The sequence below is a fragment of the Ranitomeya imitator genome, chromosome 1 (assembly GCF_032444005.1).
Source record: "Ranitomeya imitator isolate aRanImi1 chromosome 1, aRanImi1.pri, whole genome shotgun sequence".
NCBI lineage: Eukaryota > Metazoa > Chordata > Amphibia > Anura > Dendrobatidae > Ranitomeya > Ranitomeya imitator.
In genome coordinates, this window is record NC_091282.1 from 296093224 (window position 1) to 296115331 (window position 22108).

Here is a 22108-nt window from a genome sequence, read left to right on the forward strand (position 1 = left end):
TGTGTTGAAGACGTTACAGCTCACAGCTTAGACACGGAGATGGTGAGAGAAAGACAAAAAACACTGGACAAATATTAGTGTGACAGTACAGCAGTGAAGATGAAGAACAGTTACCATCCATTTGTTGAGGTGACTTATATTACCAAGGCTGTGTTTGCATTAAAGCATTTGAAGAGAGTTATACAGTCCTAGGATTCCTTAGAGTCTTCTATACGTCTTTTCGGGCATATAGAGTACTGAAAAAAAATGTTTTTGCCATTCCGTTATATCTTTTGTGATCCTTTTAGGGCAGAATACCGAAAAAAAACTGTGTGACATTAGATCTCAAACTAAACATGTAATGCGTCTGAGTCCATTACGCTGCTTCTTGTATGACAGATCATGAGCAAGAAGAATGAGAATCAGCAACGGTAGTTTGGAAAAAAAACACATTTTTTTTTAATTAAAAAAAAATCAGCTGTCTAATACTATATTTATCCAGTGTTGTGATTTATAATATCTTCTAGTACCATCTCTATTGGGAAGTTTGGGCATGTCACTAGAGCATCTTATTATATACAGTGGGAAGCTGTCTATCTTGTAGTGTAGTGTTGGTTTCAGGCCAAAATAAACAGCTGAGGGAGGCGCGCTGAAGCATATGTAGATATGCAGACAGGACCCGTGTGAGAAAGAGTGTCCAGCCGGATCTGATTCAGAAACATGGACTGCAAACATAACATCCTGCCACCTCCCATCTGGGCTTCACACACCCACTGTGTGTCACCCTGACATCATGTCACAAAAGAAAAATTGAATTTCCCTCCGTGCATGTTCCAAAGGGGAAGTAGTACACCAGTGAGAAGGTCTTGGGCCAGTCATTAGTGGGCGACAATTTACTTGGCCATTCATAAAGTAGAAATTCGGATCACGGCATAAGGACTATGAAGTGTGATACAGTAATTCTGTTAATGCATCATGTACATTTGTATCGTTGCTATTATTTTATGTCTTTGTATAAGTGCTTTTAATCTACGATATGTAGTAATGTTAGTTAAATAACCCATTTAATATAAGATTACATGATAACTTTTTTCCTGGATCCTCAAGCTGTGAGTCTTGAGTAAATTGTAGTCTTAAGAGTTCACAAAAAAGGAAGCAATAAATTACCTTTTATTTTTATATGGATCCTTTAATTGCTATTTTTGTTTCCCTTGCAGTCTCACACTGTATAGTTGGTTCATGGGGGCCATGGAGTGAATGCAACTCTTTTTGTGGAGTTGGGAGCAAAGAGCGATCACGGCAAGTAAAAGTGCCTCCCGGGAGAGGAGGAAACCCCTGCCCAGACCTAAGACAGCGCCGTGGCTGCTATGGAGAAGACGACACCTGTCATTCCTCCAAAGGTTACATTTTATCCTTGTCTATTAAATGAAATGTGAGTTTTGTTTTCTTTTAAGCAGTTTTTCCTTATTCTTTGAATCTTATTAATTTGCATTTCTTTAAGAGGTTGCCAAAATATTGCCGAACTCTTTCAAAAGGGATTCCAGAGACCCCTGGAGAAGACCCCACACCACTATTTCTTTAAGGAGCCTCAGGTAAAGCAAAAATATTACAAAAAAATGCCTCCAAATATGAAGGAATATCTAAAGGTACTTTCATTATTTTTGTACATGAGCTCTTACGAGCTCTGTTTATTTAGTTGCATTTTCTTCTATTAGGATCAAGGTTGAACTCACAGTAATTTCTAAAAAGTCACTTTACTAGGTGAAAATCATGTAGAAGCATTAGTACCATGTGAGAGGTCAGCTCATGTGCTCTACTTTGTTAGGCCGGTGTCACACTAGCCATAAGTAAATACAGTCCGTTTTTTTACGGCCGTAATACGCAGTAATTGTCCCAAAACTCTGTTCCGTGTTCAATGCAAGGATGCAATTTTTACGGACAAATTTATCCGTGTGTCATCCGTATGGCATCCGTATGGCTTCCGTACGGCGATCTTTTTCTCGCAGGCTTGCAAAATGGACATATAGATCCATCAGCTCAAATATTCTTAAACATATATACAGTCTATATCTATATCTATATATATATATATATATATATATATATATATCAGTGAGACACATATATATATATATATTTTTTTTTTTATTTAATTCAGCGCTAGCTAGCATAAAAGCCGGTAATTCAATTGCAGGCTTTTCCTATCTCCTTCACAAACCCGACAGGATATGAAACATGGTTTACATACAGTAAACCATCTCATATTCCTTCTTTTATTACATATTCCTCTTTAGTAATGTAAGAAGTGTCTTTGTGTAAAATTTGGGGTCTCTAACTATTAAATTTTCTTTTTTTATTAAATTAAAGGGTTAAATCCCGGACAAAATTGGCGTGGGCTCCCGCGCAATTTTCTCCGCCAGAGTGGGAAAGCCAGAGACTGAGGGCAGATATTATTAGCCTAGAGAGGGACCATGGTTATAGGACCACCCCTGGCTAAAAACATCTGCCCCCAGCCACCCCAGAAAAGGCACATCTGTAAGATGAGCCTATTCTGGCACTTAGCCTCTCTCTTCCCACTCCCCTGTAGCGGTGGGATATGGGGTAATGAAGGGTTAATGTCAGCTTGCTATTGTAAGGTGACATTAAGCCAGGTTAATAATGGAGAGGCGTCAATTATGACACCTATCCATTATTAATCCAATAGTACGAAATGGTTAAAAAAACACACACATTATTAACCCCTTCATGACCCAGCCTATTTTGACCTTAAAGACCTTCCCGTTTTTTGCAATTCTGACCAGTGTCCCTTTATGAGGTAATAACTCAGGAACGCTTCAACGGATCCTAGCGGTTCTGGGTTTGTTTTTTTCGTGACATATTGGGCTTCATGTTAGTGGTAAATTTAGGTCAATAAATTATGCGTTTATTTGTGATAAAAACGGAAATTTGGCGAAAATTTTGAAAATTTCGCAATTTTCACATTTTGAATTTTTATTCTGTTAAACCAGAGAGTTATGTGACACAAAATAGTTAATAAATAACATTTCCCACATGTTTACTTTACATCAGCACAATTTTGGAAACAAAATTTTTTTTTGCTAGGAAGTTATAAGGGTTAAAATTTGACCAGCGATTTCTCATTTTTACAACGAAATTTACAAAACCATTTTTTTAGGGACCACCTCACATTTGAAGTCAGTTTGAGGGGTCTATATGGCTGAAAATACCCAAAAGTGACACCATTCTAAAAACTGCACCCCTCAAGGTACTCAAAACCACATTCCAGAAGTTTATTAACCCTTCAGGTGCTTCACAGCAGCAGAAGCAACATGGAAGGAAAAAATGAACATTTAACTTTTTAGTCACAAAAATTATCTTTTAGCAACAATTTTTTTATTTTCCCAATGGTAAAAGGAGAAACTGAACCACGTAAGTTGTTGTCCAATTTGTCCTGAGTACGCTGATACCTCATATGTGGGGGTAAACCACTGTTTGGGCGCACGGCAGGGCTTGGAAGGGAAGGAGCGCCATTTGACTTTTTGAATCAAAAATTGGCTCCACTCTTTAGCGGACACCATGTCACGTTTGGAGAGCCCCTGTGTGCCTAAAAATTGGAGCTCCCCCACAAGTGACCCCATTTTGGAAACTAGACGCCCCAGGGAACTTATCTAGATGCATAGTGAGCACTTTGAACCCCCAGGTGCTTCACAAATTGATCTGTAAAAATGAAAAAGTACTTTTTTTTCACAAAAAAATTCTTTTAGCCTCAATTTTTTCATTTTCACATGGGCAACAGGATAAAATGGATCCTAAAATTTGTTGGGCAATTTCTCCTGAGTACACTGATACCTCATATGTGGGGGTAAACCACTGTTTGGGCACATGGTAAGGCTCGGAAGGGAAGGAGCGCCATTTGACTTTTTGAATGGAAAATTAGCTCCAATTGTTAGCGGACACCATGTCGCGTTTGGAAAGCTCCTGTGTGCCTAAACATTGGCGCTCCCCCACAAGTGACCCCATTTTGGAAACTAGACCCCCCAAGGAACTTACCTAGATGCATATTGAGCACTTTAAACCCCCAGGTGCTTCACAGAAGTTTATAACGCAGAGCCATGAAAATAAAAAATAATTTTTCTTTCCTCAAAAATGATTTTTTAGCCTGGAATTTCCTATTTTGCCAAGGGTAATAGGAGAAATTGGACCTCAAATGTTGTTGCCCAGTTTGTCCTGAGTACGCTGATACCCCATATGTGGGGGTAAACCACTGTTTGGGCGCACGGCAGGGCTCGGAAGGGAAGGCACGCCATTTGGCTTTTTAAATGGAAAATTAGCTCCAATCATTAGCGGACACCATGTCACGTTTGGAGAGCCCCTGTGTGCCTAAACATTGGAGATCCCCCAGAAATGACCCCATTTTGGAAACTAGTCCACCAAAGGAACTAATCTAGATGTGTGGTGAGGACTTTGAACCCCCAAGTGCTTCACAGAAGTTTATAACGCAGAGCCATGAAAAAAAAAAAAAATTATTTTCTCAAAAATGATCTTTTAGCCTGCAATTTTTTTATTTTCCCAAGGGTATCAAGAGAAATTTGACCCCAAAAGTTGTTGTCCAGTTTCTCCTGAGTACGCTGATACCCCATATGTGGGGGTAAACCACTGTTTGGGCACATGCCGGGGCTCGGAAGTGAAGTAGTGACGTTTTGAAATGCAGACTTTGATGGAATGCTCTGTGGGCATCACGTTGCGTTTGCAGAGCCCCTGATGTGGCTTAACAGTAGAAACCCCCCACAAGTGACCCCATTTTGGAAACTAGACCCCGAAAGGAACTTATCTAGATGTGTGGTGAGCACTTTGAACCCCCAAGTGCTTCACAGAAGTTTATAATGCAGAGCCGTGAAAATAATAAATACGTTTTCTTTCCTCAAAAATAATTATTTAGCCCAGAATTTTTTAATTTTCCCAAGGGTAACAGGAGAAATTTGACCCCAATATTTGTTGTCCAGTTTCTCCTGAGTACGGTGATACCCCATATGTGGGGGTAAACTACTGTTTGGGCACATGCCGGGGCTCGGAATTGAAGTAGTGACGTTTTGAAATGCAGACTTTGATGGAATGCTCTGCGGGCGTCACGTTGCGTTTGCAGAGCCCCTGGTGTGCCTAAACAGTAGAAACCCCCCACAAGTGACCCCATTTTGGAAACTAGACCCCCCAAGGAACTTATCTAGATATGTGGTGAGCACTTTGAACCCCCAAGTGCTTCACAGACGTTTACAACGTAGAGCCGTGAAAATAATAAATCATTTTTCTTTCCTCAAAAATGATGTTTTAGCAAGCATTTTTTTATTTTCACAAGGGTAACAGGAGAAATTGGACCCCAGTAATTGTTGCGCAGTTTGTCCTGAGTATGCTGGTACCCCATATGTGGGGGTAAACCACTGTTTGGGCACATGTCAGGGCTCGGAATTGAGGGAGCACCATTTGACTTTTTGAATACGAGATTGGCTGGAATCAATGGTGGTGCCATGTTGCGTTTGGAGACCCCTGATGTGCCTAAACAGTGGTAACCCCTCAATTCTACCTCCAACACTAACCCCCCCACACCCCTAACCCTAATCCCAACTGTAGCCATAACCCTAATCACAACCCTAACCCCAACACACCCCTAACCACAACCCTAACCCCAACACACCCCTAACCACAACCCTAATTTCAACCCTAACCCTAAGGCTATGTGCCCACGTTGCGGATTCGTGTGAGATTTTTCAGCATCATTTTTGAAAAATCCGCGGGTAAAAGGCACTGCGTTTTACCTGCGGATTTTCCGCGGATTTCCAGTGTTTTTTGTGCGGATTTCACCTGCGGATTCCTATTGAGGAACAGGTGTAAAACGCTGCGGAATCCGCACAAAGAATTGACATGCTGCGGAAAATACAACGCAGCGTTTCTGCGCGGTATTTTCCGCACCATGGGCACAGCGGATTTGGTTTCCATATGTTTACATGGTACTGTAAACCTGATGGAACACTGCTGCTAATCCGCAGCGGCCAATCCGCTGCGGATCCGCAGCCAAATCCGCACCGTGTGCACATAGCCTAATTCTAAAGGTATGTGCACACGCTGCGGAAAACGCTGCGGATCCGCAGCAGTTTCCCATGAGTTTACAGTTCAATGTAAACCTGTGGGAAACAAAAATCGCTGTACACATGCTGCGGAAAAACTGCACGGAAACGCAGCGGTTTACATTCCGCAGCATGTCACTTCTTTGTGCGGATTCCGCAGCGGTTTTACAACTGCTCAAATAGAAAATCGCAGCTGTAAAACCGCAGTGAAATGCGCAGAAAAAACGCGGTAAATCCGCCATAAATCCGCAGCGGTTTAGCACTGCGGATTTATCAAATCCGCAGCGGAAAAATCCGCAGAGGACCAGAATACGTGTGCACATACCGAAACCCTACCCCTAACCCTAGCCCTAACCCTAGCTCTAACCCTAACCCTAGCCCTAACCCTAGCCCTAACCCTACCCCTAACCCTACCCCTAACCCTACCCCTAACCCTACCCCTACCCCTAACCCTATTCTAACATTAGTGGAAAAAAAAAATTCTTTATTTTTTTATTGTCCCTACCTATGGGGGTGACAAAGGGGGGGGGGCATTTATTATTTTTTTTATTTTGATCACTGAGATAGATTATATCTCAGTGATCAAAATGCACTTTGGAACGAATCTGCCGGCCGGCAGATTCGGCGGGCGCACTGCACATGCGCCCGCCATTTTGGAAGATGGCGGCGCCCGGGGAGAAGACGGACGGACCCCGGCAGGATCGGTAAGTATGATGGGGTGAGGGGGAGCACGGGGGGGGGATCGGAGCATGGGGGGGTGAATCGGAGCGCGGGAGGGGTGGAACGGAGCACGGGGGGTAGAACGGAGCACGGGGGGGGTGGAACGGAGCACGGGGGGGTGTAACGGAGCACGGAGGGGGGTGGATCGGAGTGCAGGGGGGGTGATTGGAGCACGGGGGGGTGATTGAAGCACGGGGGGAGCGGAGCACAGGACAGAGGGGAGCCGGAACAGTGTACCGGACAGATCGGGGGGCGATCGGTGGGGTGGGGGCACATTAGTATTTCCAGCCATGGCCGATGATATTGCAGCATCGGCCATGGCTGGATTGTAATATTTCACCAGTTATAATAGGTGAAATATTACAAATCGCTCTGATTGGCAGTTTCACTTTCAACAGCCAATCAGAGCAATCGTAGCCACGAGGGGGTGAAGCCACCCCCCCTGGGCTAAACTACCACTCCCCCTGTCCCTGCAGATCGGGTGAAATGGGAGTTAACCCTTTCACCCGATCTGCAGGGACGCGATCTTTCCATGACGCCACATAGGCGTCATGGGACGGATTGGCACCGACTTTCATGACGCCTACGTGGCGTCAAAGGTCGGGAAGGGGTTAAAAAGTGTTTTAATGAAATAAAGACTCATGGTGTTTTAATATTTTATTATACTCTTAAAGGGAACCTGTCACCTGAATTTGGCGGGACTGGTTTTGGGTCATATGGGCGGAGTTTTCGGGTGTTTGATTCACCCTTTCCTTATCCACTGGCTGCATGCTGGCTGCAATATCGGATTGAAGTTCATTCTCTGTCCTCCATAGTACACGCCTGCACAGGGCAAGATTGCTTTGTGCAGGCATGTACTATGTAGGACAGAGAATGAACTTCAATCCAATATTGCAGCCAGCATGCAGCCAGCGGGTAAGGAAAGGGTGAATCAAACACCCGAAAACTCCACCCATATGACCCAAAACCAGTCCCGCCAAATTCAGGTGACAGGGTCCCTTTAATCCACCTGAAGACCCTTGTCACCTAAAACAAAGCTAAAAAAACAAACAACAATATTCCATACCTTCCATTGTTAGTCTTGTCCCACGCTGTAAATCCATCTGACGGGGTTAAATCATTTTACACCCAGGAGCTCTGCTAATGCAGCTGTGCTTCTGACTGTAAAACTTGGTGAATATATGGAATGCAGGGGAATGTACTGTAGTTACCTAGAGTCGCGGTGATGCGCCCTCTGCTGGATGAACTCATACGAACTTGAGCGTGGGAAAATATTCTGAAAAGTTCCCAGGCTCGAGTTCATATGAGTTCATCCAGCAAATGGCGCACCACCACGACTCAAGGTAACTACAGTACATTCCCCTGCATTCCATTCATTCACCAAGTTTTACAGGCGGGGCGGCTGCATTAGCAGGCTCCTGGGTGTAAAATGATTTAACACCTTCAGATGGATTTACAGCGTGGGACAAGACTGTAACGACGGAAGGTATGGAATATTGTTGTTTGTTTTTTTAACTTTGTTTCAGGTGACAAGGGTCTTCAGGTGGATTAAGAGTATAATAAAATATTAAAACACCATGTGTCTTTATTTCATTAAAATACTTTTTAATAATGTGCGTGTGTTTTATTAACCATTTTATTAACCATTTCGTACTATTGGATTAATGGATGGGTGTCATAATTGACGCCTCTCCATTATTAACCTGGCTTAATGTCACCTTACAATAGCAAGGTGACATTAACCCTTCATTACCCCATATCCCACCACTACTCTGGAGTGGGAAGAGAGAGGCTAAGTGACAGAATAGGTGCATCTTCCAGATGTGCCTTTTCTGGGGTGGCTGGGGGCAGATGTTTTTAGCCAGGGGGGGGGTCCTATAACCATGGTCCCTCTCTAGGCTATTAATATCTGCCCTCAGTCACTGGCTTTTCCACTCTGGCGAAGAAAATTGCGCTGGAGCCCACGCCAATTTTTTTTGGGATTTAACCCTTTAATTTAATAACTAGAGACCCCAAATTTGACACAAAGACACTTCTTACATTACTAAATAGGAATATGTAATAAAAGAAGGGATATGAGATGGTTTACTGTATGTAAACCATGTCTCATATCCTGTCGGGTTTGTGAAGGAGATAGGAAAAGCCGGCAATTGAATTACCGACTTTTCTGCCATCTAGCGCTGAATTATATATATATATATATATATATATATATATATATATATATATATACACAGTACAGACCAAAGGTTTGGACACACCTTCTCATGTAAAGATTTTTCTTTATTTTCATAACTATGAAAATTGTAAATTCACACTGAAAGCATCAAAGCTATGAATTAACATATGTGGAATTATATACTTAACAAAAAAGTGTGAAACAACTGAAAATATGTCTTACATTCTAGGTTCTTCAAAGTAGCCACCTTTTGCTTTGATGATTGCTTTGCACACTCTTGCATTCTCTTGATGAGCTTCAAGAGGTAGTCACTGGAAATGGTCTTCCAACAATCTTGAAGGAGTTCCCAGAGATGTTTAGCACTTGTTGCCACTTTTGCCTTCACTCTGCGGTCCAGCTCACCGCAAACCATCTCGCATAGCACCCCATCACTCTTCTTCTTGGTCAAATAGCCCTTACAAGCCTGGAGGTGTGTTTGGGGTCATTGTCCTGTTGAAAAATAAATGATGGTCCAACTAAACGCAAACCGGATAGAATAGCATGCCGCTGCAAGATGCATTGGTAGCCATGCTGGTTCAGTATGAATTCAATTTTGAATAAATCCCCAACAGTGTAACCAGCAAAGCACCCCCACACCATCACACCTCCTCCTCCATGCTTCACGGTGGGAACCAGGCATGTAGAGTCCATCCGTTCACCTTTTCTGCGTCGCACAAAGACGCGGTCTTTGGAAACAAAGATCTCAAATTTGGACTCATGAGACCAAAGCACAGATTTCCACTGGTCTAATGTCCATTCCTTGTTTCTTTAGCCCAAACAAGTCTTTTTTGCTTGTTGCCTGACCTTAGCAGTGGTTTCATAGCAGCTATTTTACCATGAAGGCCTGCTGCACAAAGTCTCCCCCTTAACAGTTGTTGTAGAGATGTGTCTGCTGCTAAAACTCTGTGTGTCATTGACAATGGTCTCTAATCTGAGTTGCTGTTAACCTGCGATTTCTGAGGCTGGTGACTCGGATAAACTTATCCTCAGAAGCAGAGGTGACTCTTGGTCTTCCTTTCCTGGGGCGGTCCTCATGTCACAGCCAGTTTCTTTGTAGCGCTTGATGATTTTTGCAACTGCACTTGGGGACACTTTCAGAGTTTTCCAATTTTTCGGACTGACTGACCTTCATTTCTTAAAGTAATGATGGCCACTCGTTTTTCTTTACTTAGCTCCTTTTTTCTTGCCATAATACAAATTCTAACAGTCTATTCAGTAGGACTATCAGCTGTGTATCCACCAGACTTCTGCTCAACACAACTGATGGTCCCAACCCCATTTATAAGGCAAGAAATCCCACTTATTAAACCTGACAGGGCACACCTGTGAAGTGAAAACCATTTACGGTGACTACCTCTTGAAGCTCATCAAGAGAATGCCAAGAGTGTGCAAAGCAGTCATCAAAGCAAAAGGTGGCTACTTTGAAGAATCTAGAATATAATACATATTTTCAGTTGTTTCACACTTTTAGGTTAAGTATATAATTCCACCTGTGCAAATTCATAGTTTTGATGCCTTCAGTGTGAATTTGAAATTTTCATAGTCATGAAAATACAGAAAAATCTTTAAATGAGAAGTTGTGTCCAAACCTTTTGTCTGTACTGTATATATACAGTATATATGTGTCTCACTGACATATATATATATATATATATACAGTGGGGCAAAAAAGTATTTAGTCAGTCAGCAATAGTGCAAGTTCCACCACTTAAAAAGATGAGAGGCGTCTGTAATTTACATCATAGGTAGACCTCAACTATGGGAGACAAACTGAGAAAAAAAAATCCAGAAAATCATTTTGTCTGTTTTTTTTATCATTTTTTTTGCATATTATGGCGGAAAATAAGTATTTGGTCAGAAACAAACAATCAAGATTTCTGGCTCTCACAGACCTGTAACTTCTTCTTTAAGAGTCTCCTCTTTCCTCCACTCATTACCTGTAGTAATGGCACCTGTTTAAACTTGTTATCAGTATAAAAAGACACCTGTGCACACCCTCAAACAGTCTGACTCTAAACTCCACTATGGTGAAGACCAAAGAGCTGTCAAAGGACACCAGAAACAAAATTGTAGCCCTGCACCAGGCTGGGAAGACTGAATCTGCAATAGCCAACCAGCTTGGAGTGAAGAAATCAACAGTGGGAGCAATAAATAGAAAATGGAAGACATACAAGACCACTGATAATCTCCCTCGATCTGGGGCTCCACGCAAAATCCCACCCCGTGGGGTCAGAATGATCACAAGAACGGTGAGCAAAAATCCCAGAACCACGCGGGGGGACCTAGTGAATGAACTGCAGAGAGCTGGGACCAATGTAACAAGGCCTACAATAAGTAACACACTACGCCACCATGGACTCAGATCCTGCAGTGCCAGACGTGTCCCACTGCTTAAGCCAGTACATGTCCGGGCCCGTCTGAAGTTTGCTATAGAGCATTTGGATGATCCAGAGGAGTTTTGGGAGAATGTCCTATGGTCTGATGAAACCAAACTGGAACTGTTTGGTAGAAACACAACTTGTCGTGTTTGGAGGAAAAAGAATACTGAGTTGCATCCATCAAACACCATACCTACTGTAAAGCATGGTGGTGGAAACATCATGCTTTGGGGCTGTTTCTCTGCAACGGGGCCAGGACGACTGATCCGGGTACATGAAAGAATGAATGGGGCCATGTATCGTGAGATTTTGAGTGCAAACCTCCTTCCATCAGCAAGGGCATTGAAGATGAAACGTGGCTGGGTCTTTCAACATGACAATGATCCAAAGCACACCGCCAGGGCAATGAAGGAGTGGTTTCGTAAGAAGCATTTCAAGGTCCTGGAGTGGCCTAGCCAGTCTCCAGATCTCAACCCTATAGAAAACCTTTGGAGGGAGTTGAAAGTCCATGTTGCCAAGCGAAAAGCCAAAAACATCACTGCTCTAGAGGAGATCTGCATGGAGGAATGGGCCAACATACCAACAACAGTGTGTGGCAACCTTGTGAAGACTTACAGAAAACGTTTGACCTCTGTCATTGCCAATAAAGGATATATTACAAAGTATTGAGATGAAATTTTGTTTCTGACCAAATACTTATTTTCCACCATAATATGCAAATAAAATGTTAAAAAAACAGACAATGTGATTTTCTGGATTTTTTTTTCTCAGTTTGTCTCCCACAGTTGAGGTCTACCTATGATGTAAATTACAGACGCCTCTCATCTTTTTAAGTGGTGGAACTTGCACTATTGCTGACTGACTAAATACTTTTTTGCCCCACTGTATATATATATATATACACATACCTATACTATGTGTACACATTTGTTCTACCTATTCTAACCTGCCAGTGTGATTTTACTGTACACCGCACTGAATTGCCGGCTTTTCTATAGAACACCGCTGTGTATTTCTCGCAAGTCACACGCATGGTTTGTGTGTAATCCGTAATTTTCTTGCCCCCATAGACTTTCATTGGCATATTTTTTTTTTTGCGCAATACGCTGCCCCATAGAGAATCATTGGGCCGTGTGCAATGCGTATTTTCTGGACGTATTTTCTGTGCTCATACGTCTGTAAAACTCGCTAGTGTGATGCCAACCTTACTGTGAGTTCAGTTAATGATTAAGCCACAGGGTAGCTGGGAGTGCCCACTCTGTTATTCCATTAACCCTCCGTCACATACAACTGATCTGACAGGCGCTTCTCTTTTACTTTCATTTCTCCTTCCTCACCAGATTGTGAGGAAACCCCCTCCCTCCAGGTAGTCTCCTGTCTCTTGAAGGTCTGTGAAACCTGATATCACAGTTGGATTTCAGAGCTTCAGGGGAGAGGATATAGCTGCACAGATCTCTCAGGCTCATTGTATATGAATACGTCACATTCAGTAAGGTTGGTATTTTATGTTTTTATTCATCACAATAGTTTATTTAGCTTGTTTTATGAATGTATAGCACAAAATGTGAGGATATTTCATAGAAATAAGGGAGATTTTATAAAAGAAAGTGTGCTGCTCAGGCATATACAGTAGTTCCCTAACATATTCCTTCTCTTGCTTCAGATTATCTGCTGAAATGGAGAGGAAAATGTACAATTTATCCAAACAACTTGATGTTGAGGAAGTAACAAACATGCTGTTAGATGATAGAGACCTCACACTGAATGAGGATTTAGGAGAGGAAAGTGAGATTGATTCTCATGATGAGGTGGAAGAATGTGTCCTGGATTCTGAAACAGAGCAAGATGGTGACAGTGGTGAGGATGAAGAAGTTGGATCATATTATATTGGAAAAGATAAAAATACTAAATGGAACAAGAAGCCATTCCAGAAAAAACGTAGGGAACCTTTAAACATTATTACCCACCTTCCTGCAGTAATAGGAACTGCACGTAATGCAAAAACTGCAGTTGAATCCTGGAACAGTATATTTACAGATGACATTCTGGACTCTATTGTCACATATACCAACCAATATATAGACATTATAAAGGACAAGTACATCTGCAACAGAACCATCAAGCCCACAGATGAAATAGAACTGCGTGCTTTTTTTGGATTACTGTACCTTGCAGGAGCTTATAGGGCAAATAGACAAAGTTTGGAGGAACTTTGGGGTAAAGATGGGGATGGAGTTGAAAAATTTAGCCTTGTTATGTCCATAAACAGATTCAAGATTCTAATTCGTTGCCTTCGGTTTGACGACAGAACTACCCGAACCGAACGCAAAACACATGACCGACTTGCTCCAATTCGTGATATATTTCAAAGATTTGTTGTAAACTGTAAACAAAGTTATTACCCTGGAGAGAATCTCACTATTGACGAAATGCTCCCTGGTTTTCGTGGTAGATGTGCCTTTCGTCAATATATTCCATCAAAGCCAAACAAATATGGAATAAAAATGTATGCCCTTGTTGATGCCAGTAAGACCTACACTTACAACCTGGAAGTTTATGCAGGAAAACAACCAGAAGGTCCTTACTGTGTGAGCAACAAACCCATTGATGTTGTAAAAAGACTGGCTGAACCCTTATTTGGATCGGGTCGCTATATTACAGCTGACAATTGGTTTACAAGTTGTGATCTGATTGATTATCTGAAAATTCAGAAGCTGTCATATGTGGGAACTGTAAGAAAAAACAAAAGGGAATTGCCGCCACAGTTTGTAAGTGTGAAAGAGAGACAACAGTACAGCAGTATGTTTGCATTCCATAATGGAAAGGCTTTAGTTTCCTATGTACCACATGCCAAAAAAATCGTACTTCTTCTATCAACACTTCATGATGATGCTGCCATCGATCCTGGGACTGGGGCAGAAAAAAACCCGGAGATAATTACATTTTACAATGCCACCAAAGGGGGTGTGGATCCAGCAGATCAGATGTGCTCCACTTTTAACGTCAGCAGAAACATCAAACGCTGGCCAATGGTCATATTTTTTGCTATGTTGAATTTGGGTGGTATAAATTCACAAGTAATTTATCTTGAAAACAAGCTTGAACCACTCCGTAGACGATTGTATCTGAAAAAATTGGCCCATGAACTAGTACTTGGAGAGCTACGCAGGAGAAGCGTGAAAACAATCGGTATCCCCTCTCGCCTTCAAGTTCAGCTCAAAAGGTTCCGCCCAGAAGATGATGGTGAAAAGTCACCATCTGCACCACCTCACAAAAGAAGGAGATGCACCACCTGCCAAACGGAAAGCGGAACCAGAAGGCTTTCAAATTATGAATGTCTCAAATGTCATAAAGCAATTTGCCTGACACATGCAAAAATGGTGTGTAATTCTTGCTATTTGCTCTGCAAGTGTGACTTTTCTGGGGAAACCTCAGCATCTACTTCTGATTGAATATGTTTTTAATAGTACTAAAGGTACCTTAAAATTAAGTTTGTGTTCAAAATTTTTCTTTGTACATTTTTTTGAGATAGTCGAACTGGGGACTATTTGGCGGGAGTTTTGAAAAGTTTGTATTTCATAGTTATTAGTTTTATGTTAAGTAAATGTTTTTTTTTGCAACTGATTATGTGTAGTCTCTTTTATTACATCCCTATGAAGGTCACTGATCACTTTTAGAGCACTGAAATTGCAAACATTAGATATTATAGGTATTTTTCCAGCAGGCGCCTGACAGGCACATTGTATGTGAACTCGTTAGTCCGAATATTGTATGTGACGGAGGGTTAAAGCAGGAAAGGAGGGCCCTTCCCCACATTTCAAAAACATTAAAGGAAGAGCTACTTTTGACTGAGGCATGCCCTTCACTCTAGTACCAACACAAAACCATTTGTCACTAAACCAAGTCTTGCAAAAATAAATGTGAACCAAAGCTAATAATGACTAGAACGTGTAAGGGAGACATGAGATTTTATCTAGTTAAATATGGTTAGATGTTGCAGGGTGAAGAAAACAAAACTTTGTATTAGTATCCAATTTCTCGATTGGACTTTACAATTCAGAAGGAACATCTACAGACAATATCAGACACTAAAGAGTAGCATATAATTCAACACATTCCAAGGGAAGTGAAGGCCTTGCTTGCAAGCTTACACTCTATGAATTACGGATTCTGACTTACTACTGGGCATAAAAAAAAGATTTTTTATTGTTAATGTAAAATTGCTCTCTCATTTACAATATTGGGGGACACAGGACCGTGGGTATGCGCCCTGCCACTAAGAAACTAGGCAGTTCCATTTTGTTTCAAAAGCAAAACCCCCACCTCCAAAAAAACAAACACAAACAGGAACCAGCATGACCTGAACCTAGGGAAGAAAAAAACATTGCCCACAAGCAACTAAAATTGATGACAGGACATAAGCACTAGGAATCGGGAATGAGCTTTGTCCCCCAATATTTTCAACGAGAAAAGGATTTTATGGTAAGTAGAAGTGAACTGTTCTCATTAACAGCATTGGAGCCTTCAGCTCGATCTCGAGCCATGGCAACTTGATGGATGAACAATTTGTAGGAAGATCAATGTTATGCAAGCCTAAATAGGTCCACCACGGTCTTTTCTGCTGTTATCTTGATAATACCAGTCTATCAGGTTGCTGGTCTTCCTCTTCGCCTTGCTTCTTCTATTCTTGCGACCATTCCATTATGTCTTTGTCTTGTGATTAATTTGTTTGTATGATGTGTCCAAAGCAGAAAAGTCATACCTTGATGATCCTTGCTTTAAGTGACATGTCTGTCTTGAATTGTTCCAAAATTGATTTGTTTGTTCTTCTTGCCATCCCTGTTATTGATAACATCCTTCTTCAGTACCACATTTCAAAGGCATCTATTCTTCTGACTTGTTTCTTATTTATCAAGGTTTCACATTCATAAGTTACCACAGAAAAAGCCAAACCATGTATGAGCCGTGTTTTTGACGCCAGTGAAATGTTTCCTAATTTGAATACCTTGTCCAGTGACTTCATTGTTGATTTGCACTTAGCTATTTTCCTATTGACTTCCAGTGTCGGCGCTACATCTTAGGCGATCATTGAGTGGGTTGAAGCCCTTTTACAACTTCCAGTTTGTCACCATCCATCTCAAATGTATCCCAGTCGTACCAGGCAGTAGTCAATATCTTTATCATCTTTCTGTTGAGTAGCAGTCCATGTTAGAGCTTTCCATCTTGGCACTCCATAGTAAGTCCTTCAGTCCATCTACTCTTGTTGTTATCAATGTTGTATCATATGCATATTTAAGATTGTTGACAATTCATCCAGCAATTTTGATTTTTTCTTCTTTTTCGGCAAGTCTTGTCTTTCTGAAAATAACTTCTGCATGTAAATTGAAGAGAGATGGAGAAAGAATGCAGACTCATTCTTTGAACGATGCTGTGTCGCCGTGTTCCATTGGATTGTTGCTTCTTGGTCGATGTGAAGGTTCCTAATAAGGCTGATCAGATGGTTTGAGACAACCATATCCTTATATGCCAAATGTTATTGTGAACAACACAGTCATAGGCTTTCCTGTAGTCGATGAAGCAAAAATAGATCTCCTTGTTGTATTCTTTGTCCCTTTTCATTATTTATCTAATGTTAGCTACCACATCTCTTGTTCATCTGCCTTTTCTGAATCCTGCTTACTCCTCTGGCAACTCGGTCAAAGTAAGACTGAAACCATCTTTATAAGATCTTCAGTAGTATTTTGCTGGCATGAGCACAAAAGTCCGATAGTTCCCATATTCGATAGCTTCTCCCTTCTTCAGAATAGGAATAAACACCGATCTTGTCCAGTCCTTGGGCCATTTACCAGTTGCTTATACAACCCCTGGCAAAAATTATGGAATCACTGGCCTTGGAGGATGTTCATTAAGTTGTTTAATTTTGTAGAAAAAAAGCTGATCACAGGCACAAAACTAAAGTCATTTCAACTTTCTGGCTTTAAAATTAAAAAAAAAATCAAGAACAAAAAATCTGGTAGTCAGTAAAGGTTACTTTTTTATCCAAGCATAGGGGGAAAATTATGGAATCATGAAAAACAAACAAAAAAACACTCCAACACATCACTAGTATTTTGTTGCAGCACCACCTCTGGCTTTTATAACAGCTTGCAGTCTCTGAGGCATGGACTCAATGAGTGTCAAACAGGACTCTTCATCGATCTGGCTCCAACTTTCTCTGATTGCTGTTGCCAGATCAGCTTTGCAGGTTGGAGCCTTTTCATGGACCATTTTCTTCAACTTCCAATTTTCAATTGGATTGAGATCCGGACTATTTGCAGGCCATGACATTGACCTTATGTGTATTTTTTCAAGGAATGTTTTCACAGTTTTTGCTCTATGTCAGGATGCATTATCATCTTGAAAAATGATTTCATCATCCCCAAACATTCTTTCAATTGAAAAGTGTCCAAAATATCAACCTAAACTGGTGCATTTATTGAAGATGTAATGACAGCCATCTCCCCAGTGCCTTTACCCGACATGCAGCCCCATATCATCAATGACTGTGGAAATTTGCATGTTCTCTTCAGGCAGTCATCTTTATAAATCTCATTGGAACCGCACCAAACAAAAGTTCCAGCATCATCACCTTGCCCAATGCAGATTTGCGATTCATTACTGAATATGACTTTCATCCAGTCATCCACAGTACACGATTGCTTTTCCTTAGCCCATTGTAACCTTGTTTGTTTCTGTTTAGGTGTTAATGATGGCTTTCTCTTAGCTTTTCTGTTTGTAAATCCCATCTCCTTTACAGTTCGGTCACAGACGTTGACTCCAGTTTCCACCCTTTCGGTCCTCATTTGTTTTGTTGTGCATTTCCTTTTTTGGAGACATATTGCTTTAAGTTTCCGGTCTTGACGCTTTGATGTCTTCCTTGGTCTACCAATATGTTTGCCTTTAACAACCTTCCCATGTTGTTTGTATTTGGTCCAGATGTTAGAAACAGCTGACTGTGAACAACCAACATCTTTTGCAACATTGCGTGATGATTTACCCTTTTTTAAGAGTTTGATAATCCTCTCCTTTGTTTCAATTGACATCTCACCTGTTGGAGCCATGATTCATGTCTGTCCACTTGGTGCAACAGCTCTCCAAGGTGTGATCACTCCTTTTTAGATGCAGACTAACGAGCAGATCTAATTTGATGCAGGTGTTAGTTTTGGGAATGAAAATTTACAGGGTGATTCCATAATTTTTTCCTCAGAATTGAGTGTTCTGTCCCCACATGAGGCGAATGAAGGTGTCGCAGACTAATAAGAGTTGTGAGAGAGATAATCGTACCTTCGTATTTCCTCGATATGAGGCAGACAGGACCAATGCTGCTCAGCGTCCAGAGAGATGATGCACTCCAGGGATTGTGTAATCCAGACTTGTTTATTTTGTTGATCTGGACATACAGCGTATAACTGGTAATACAGAACTTCTCCAGAAATGCAGGGTAGACAGGGTACAGTAAGATGTAGCACCAAATGTGTCTGCAAGTGTGAGCAGCATGAGAGAGTGGTCGAAAGACTGATGCCTTCCTAAGCCCAGTTCAAAAGCACGTCCTCTCACAACAGAAAGTAAACTGGAAATGGCTGCCAGAGGAAGAGAAGATTTGACCCCTGAACCGGATGTAAGACATGCCCACAAGAAATACATGAAAAACAAGCTGCCATACAGAAAAAGGCCATTGGGTGGCAGCAGAGTAAAATATAACAACATACATGGAAACTGAGGAATATACATGGAACAGCACACTCCCCGTCTGAAATTCCGTAAGGGATTTCACTATATCAATGTCCTTAAAAAGTCCAACAACCTAGAAAGTGAAACCAAACATGCATGTAATGCAATAATAACTTTAAACAAGACATTAAGTCAGTTCCTGAGATAATCCAATGGAAAACCCATCTTCGGATCAGAGAAGCCGCACTAGGCCAAACTATCTCTGACCCACTGTAATCCAATGGACAAATAGTAGTGCAGTGTTCTGTTCATAGTTTATCCTACCGGAATGTCCTCGATAGTGAGTATTTTTTTGGCAGGCGTGCCAACCATGACAGTCTTTGTCTCCATGTGGCTTGTGATAAGATCTCGCAATGTGGACTAACCTTGCAATAGTCTTAATGAGTTTCATCCAATTGGAGAAGCGTTTAAAGCGCTGACAACCGAGGGTGGAGGTTGGTTTTGCATTCGTGGCCAGAGCACTGACCTCGGAGCGGACTTCTGGATCATCGTCCGGATCCTGGATGCTGAAGAATTCCTGAACACATTCACTTCCCTTCTGTTCCAGCAGAAACTTTGGACCTGAAAGCCAAGAAGAGTTAGCAAAGGAATTTATAGACATAGGTCTAGTGGCATGGTCGGCTGGATTAAGTTCAGATGGGATATAGTGCCACTGTTCAGGTTTGGAAGACCTTCTTATTCTCTCAATGCGGTTACTGACGTACACGTAGAAGCGCCTTGTTTGGTTGTAGATGTAACCTAAGACAACTTTACTGTCACTGTAGTATTGTACGTCATCTATGTGAGTGTCCAGCTCATGCTGAATAAAGTCTGCGAGTTCTACTGCAAGCACAGCCCCACAGAGTTCCAGCCTGGGAATAGTGTGGTCAGGCTTGGGAGCCAACTTAGCTTTGCCGAAAACGAACCCAACATGATCTTGATTGTCAGATCCCGTTACCTTCAGGTAGACAACAGCTGCAATGGCCTCCGTGGATGCATCCGAGAACACATGGAGTTCCGTCCTAGTGCTAGCAGCAAGTGAGATTCCAGCGTAGCATCTCGTTATATGGATTTTATCCAAGGCACACAAAGACTGCTTCCAGGTTTCCCATTTTGGTTCCTTATCAGGAGGTAGAGGGGTATCCCAGTCCTTGACAGTTTCAGACAGCTGTCTCAGAAGGGATTTACCTTGTATGGTAATTGGTGCTACGAATCCCCGTGGGTCATACAGGCTATTTACCACTGACAGGACACCACGTTTAGTGAATGGTTTGTCTGCACAGTTGATTTGGAATCCGAAGGTGTCGGCTGACAGGTTCCACCTCAGGCCTAAGCTTCTCTGCACAGGCGGACGGTCTGGTCCCAGGTCTATGTCCTTGAATCCAGGTGCGTGGTCGCTTGACTCAAAGGCTCTCATGACAGCCGGGCTGTTTGAAGCAATTTTGTGCAGTCTAAGCTTAGCTCGGTACAGCATATGTTGGGTCCTTTTGAGTAGGTCGATTGCAGCTTCTTCTGTAGGTAGAGATTTTAGTCCATCATCTACGTAGAAGTCTTTCTCTACAAAGTCTCTGGCGTCTGTTCCATACTCGGACTCTCCTTCTTGTGCGGTTCTCCGCAGGCCATATGTTGCCACAGCGGGTGAAGGGCTGTTCCCGAATACGTGCACCCGCATGCGATACTCCACCATCTCTTTGCTGGGGTCATTGTCCTTGTACCACAGGAACCTGAGGAAATTCCTGTGGTCCTCTCGGACTATGAAACAGTGGAACATCTGTTCAATGTCGGCGGTGATGGCAATGGGCTCTTTCCTGAACCTCATCAACACTCCTACTAAGTTGTTTGTCAGATTAGGACCTGTGAGGAGGACATCATTGAGAGATACGCCTTGATGTTTGGCGCTTGAATCAAAGACAACTCTAATTTGTTTAGGTTTCTTCGGGTGATATACTCCAAATGAGGGTAGGTACCAGCACTCCTCATTTTCCTTTAAGGGAGACGCTGGCTCCGCATGGTTGTTATGGAATATTTTGCCCATAAAGGTGACAATGTGTTCTTTCATCTCCGGTTTATTGCTTAGCGTGCGCTGGAGAGAGTTAAATCTGGACAAGGCTTGTTCACGATTGTTCGGGAGCCTTACCCTGGTAGCTCGGAAGGGTAAGGGGAAAACCCAGTGATTGGTTTCGTCCTTAAGGAACTCATTGTCCATTATCCTGACAAATTTCTTGTCTTCCATAGATGGGGCTACTTTGTTGTCATCCTTAGTGGTATGAAACACCAATTTTCCCAAGTCGTCTGCATAGGGAGAAGGGATAACATCAGGCTGCTCTACGGAATCTGGAAGCTTTTCCTTCACCTCATAGTGATGAGGACATGGTTTGCAGAAGGTAGTGCGCCCGTCTCGGCGTACGTACGTCTTAAAGGAGTGGACTCCTGTTTGGTCCAAGCATACATTTCCTATGACTACCCACCCCAAGTCAAGTCTCTGGGCGTAGGGGGCGTAGTCAGGACCATTACACTGTTGGCGGACCTTATGTATCCTCAAATTGTCTCTGCCGAGCAGAAGTAGGATTTCAGCATCTGTGTCCAAAGGTGGGATAACGCTGGCTAGGTGCCTTAAGTGTGGTTGGTGGAAAGCAGCTTCCGGGGTAGGGATCTCATCCCTTTGGTCTGGTATTTGATCGCATTCAATTAGCGTAGGTAGGGGTATTTCTACGTCTTCATTGACAGGAGAAGCGATGAAACCTTGTGCTCTTCTGCCGCTAGTCTCTATGCGCCCCGAGCAAGTATTCAGAGTGTAGGGCGTTGCTGGTCCCTTGATTCTAAAGGCTTCAAAGAACTTAGGTCCAGCTAGGGATCGATTGCTCTGATCGTCAATGATGGCATACATTTTTACAGCCTTCTCTGGTTGCCCTTCTGGATAGACTCTGATTAGGCATATCCTGGCA

The 22108-nt window shown here is 42.3% G+C and overlaps 1 protein-coding gene across 1 annotated transcript in view; it reads left to right on the forward strand.

Moving 5' to 3' along the window:
- LOC138669933 (somatomedin-B and thrombospondin type-1 domain-containing protein-like) overlaps positions 1-22108 on the forward strand; it is a 108939-nt gene that overhangs the window by 33467 nt on the left and 53364 nt on the right. Inside the window, exons 2-3 of the mRNA XM_069756812.1 lie at positions 1197-1379; positions 1481-1571. Coding sequence (XP_069612913.1) covers positions 1197-1379; positions 1481-1571 — 274 coding nt within the window. The remainder of the gene's footprint in view (positions 1-1196; positions 1380-1480; positions 1572-22108) is intronic.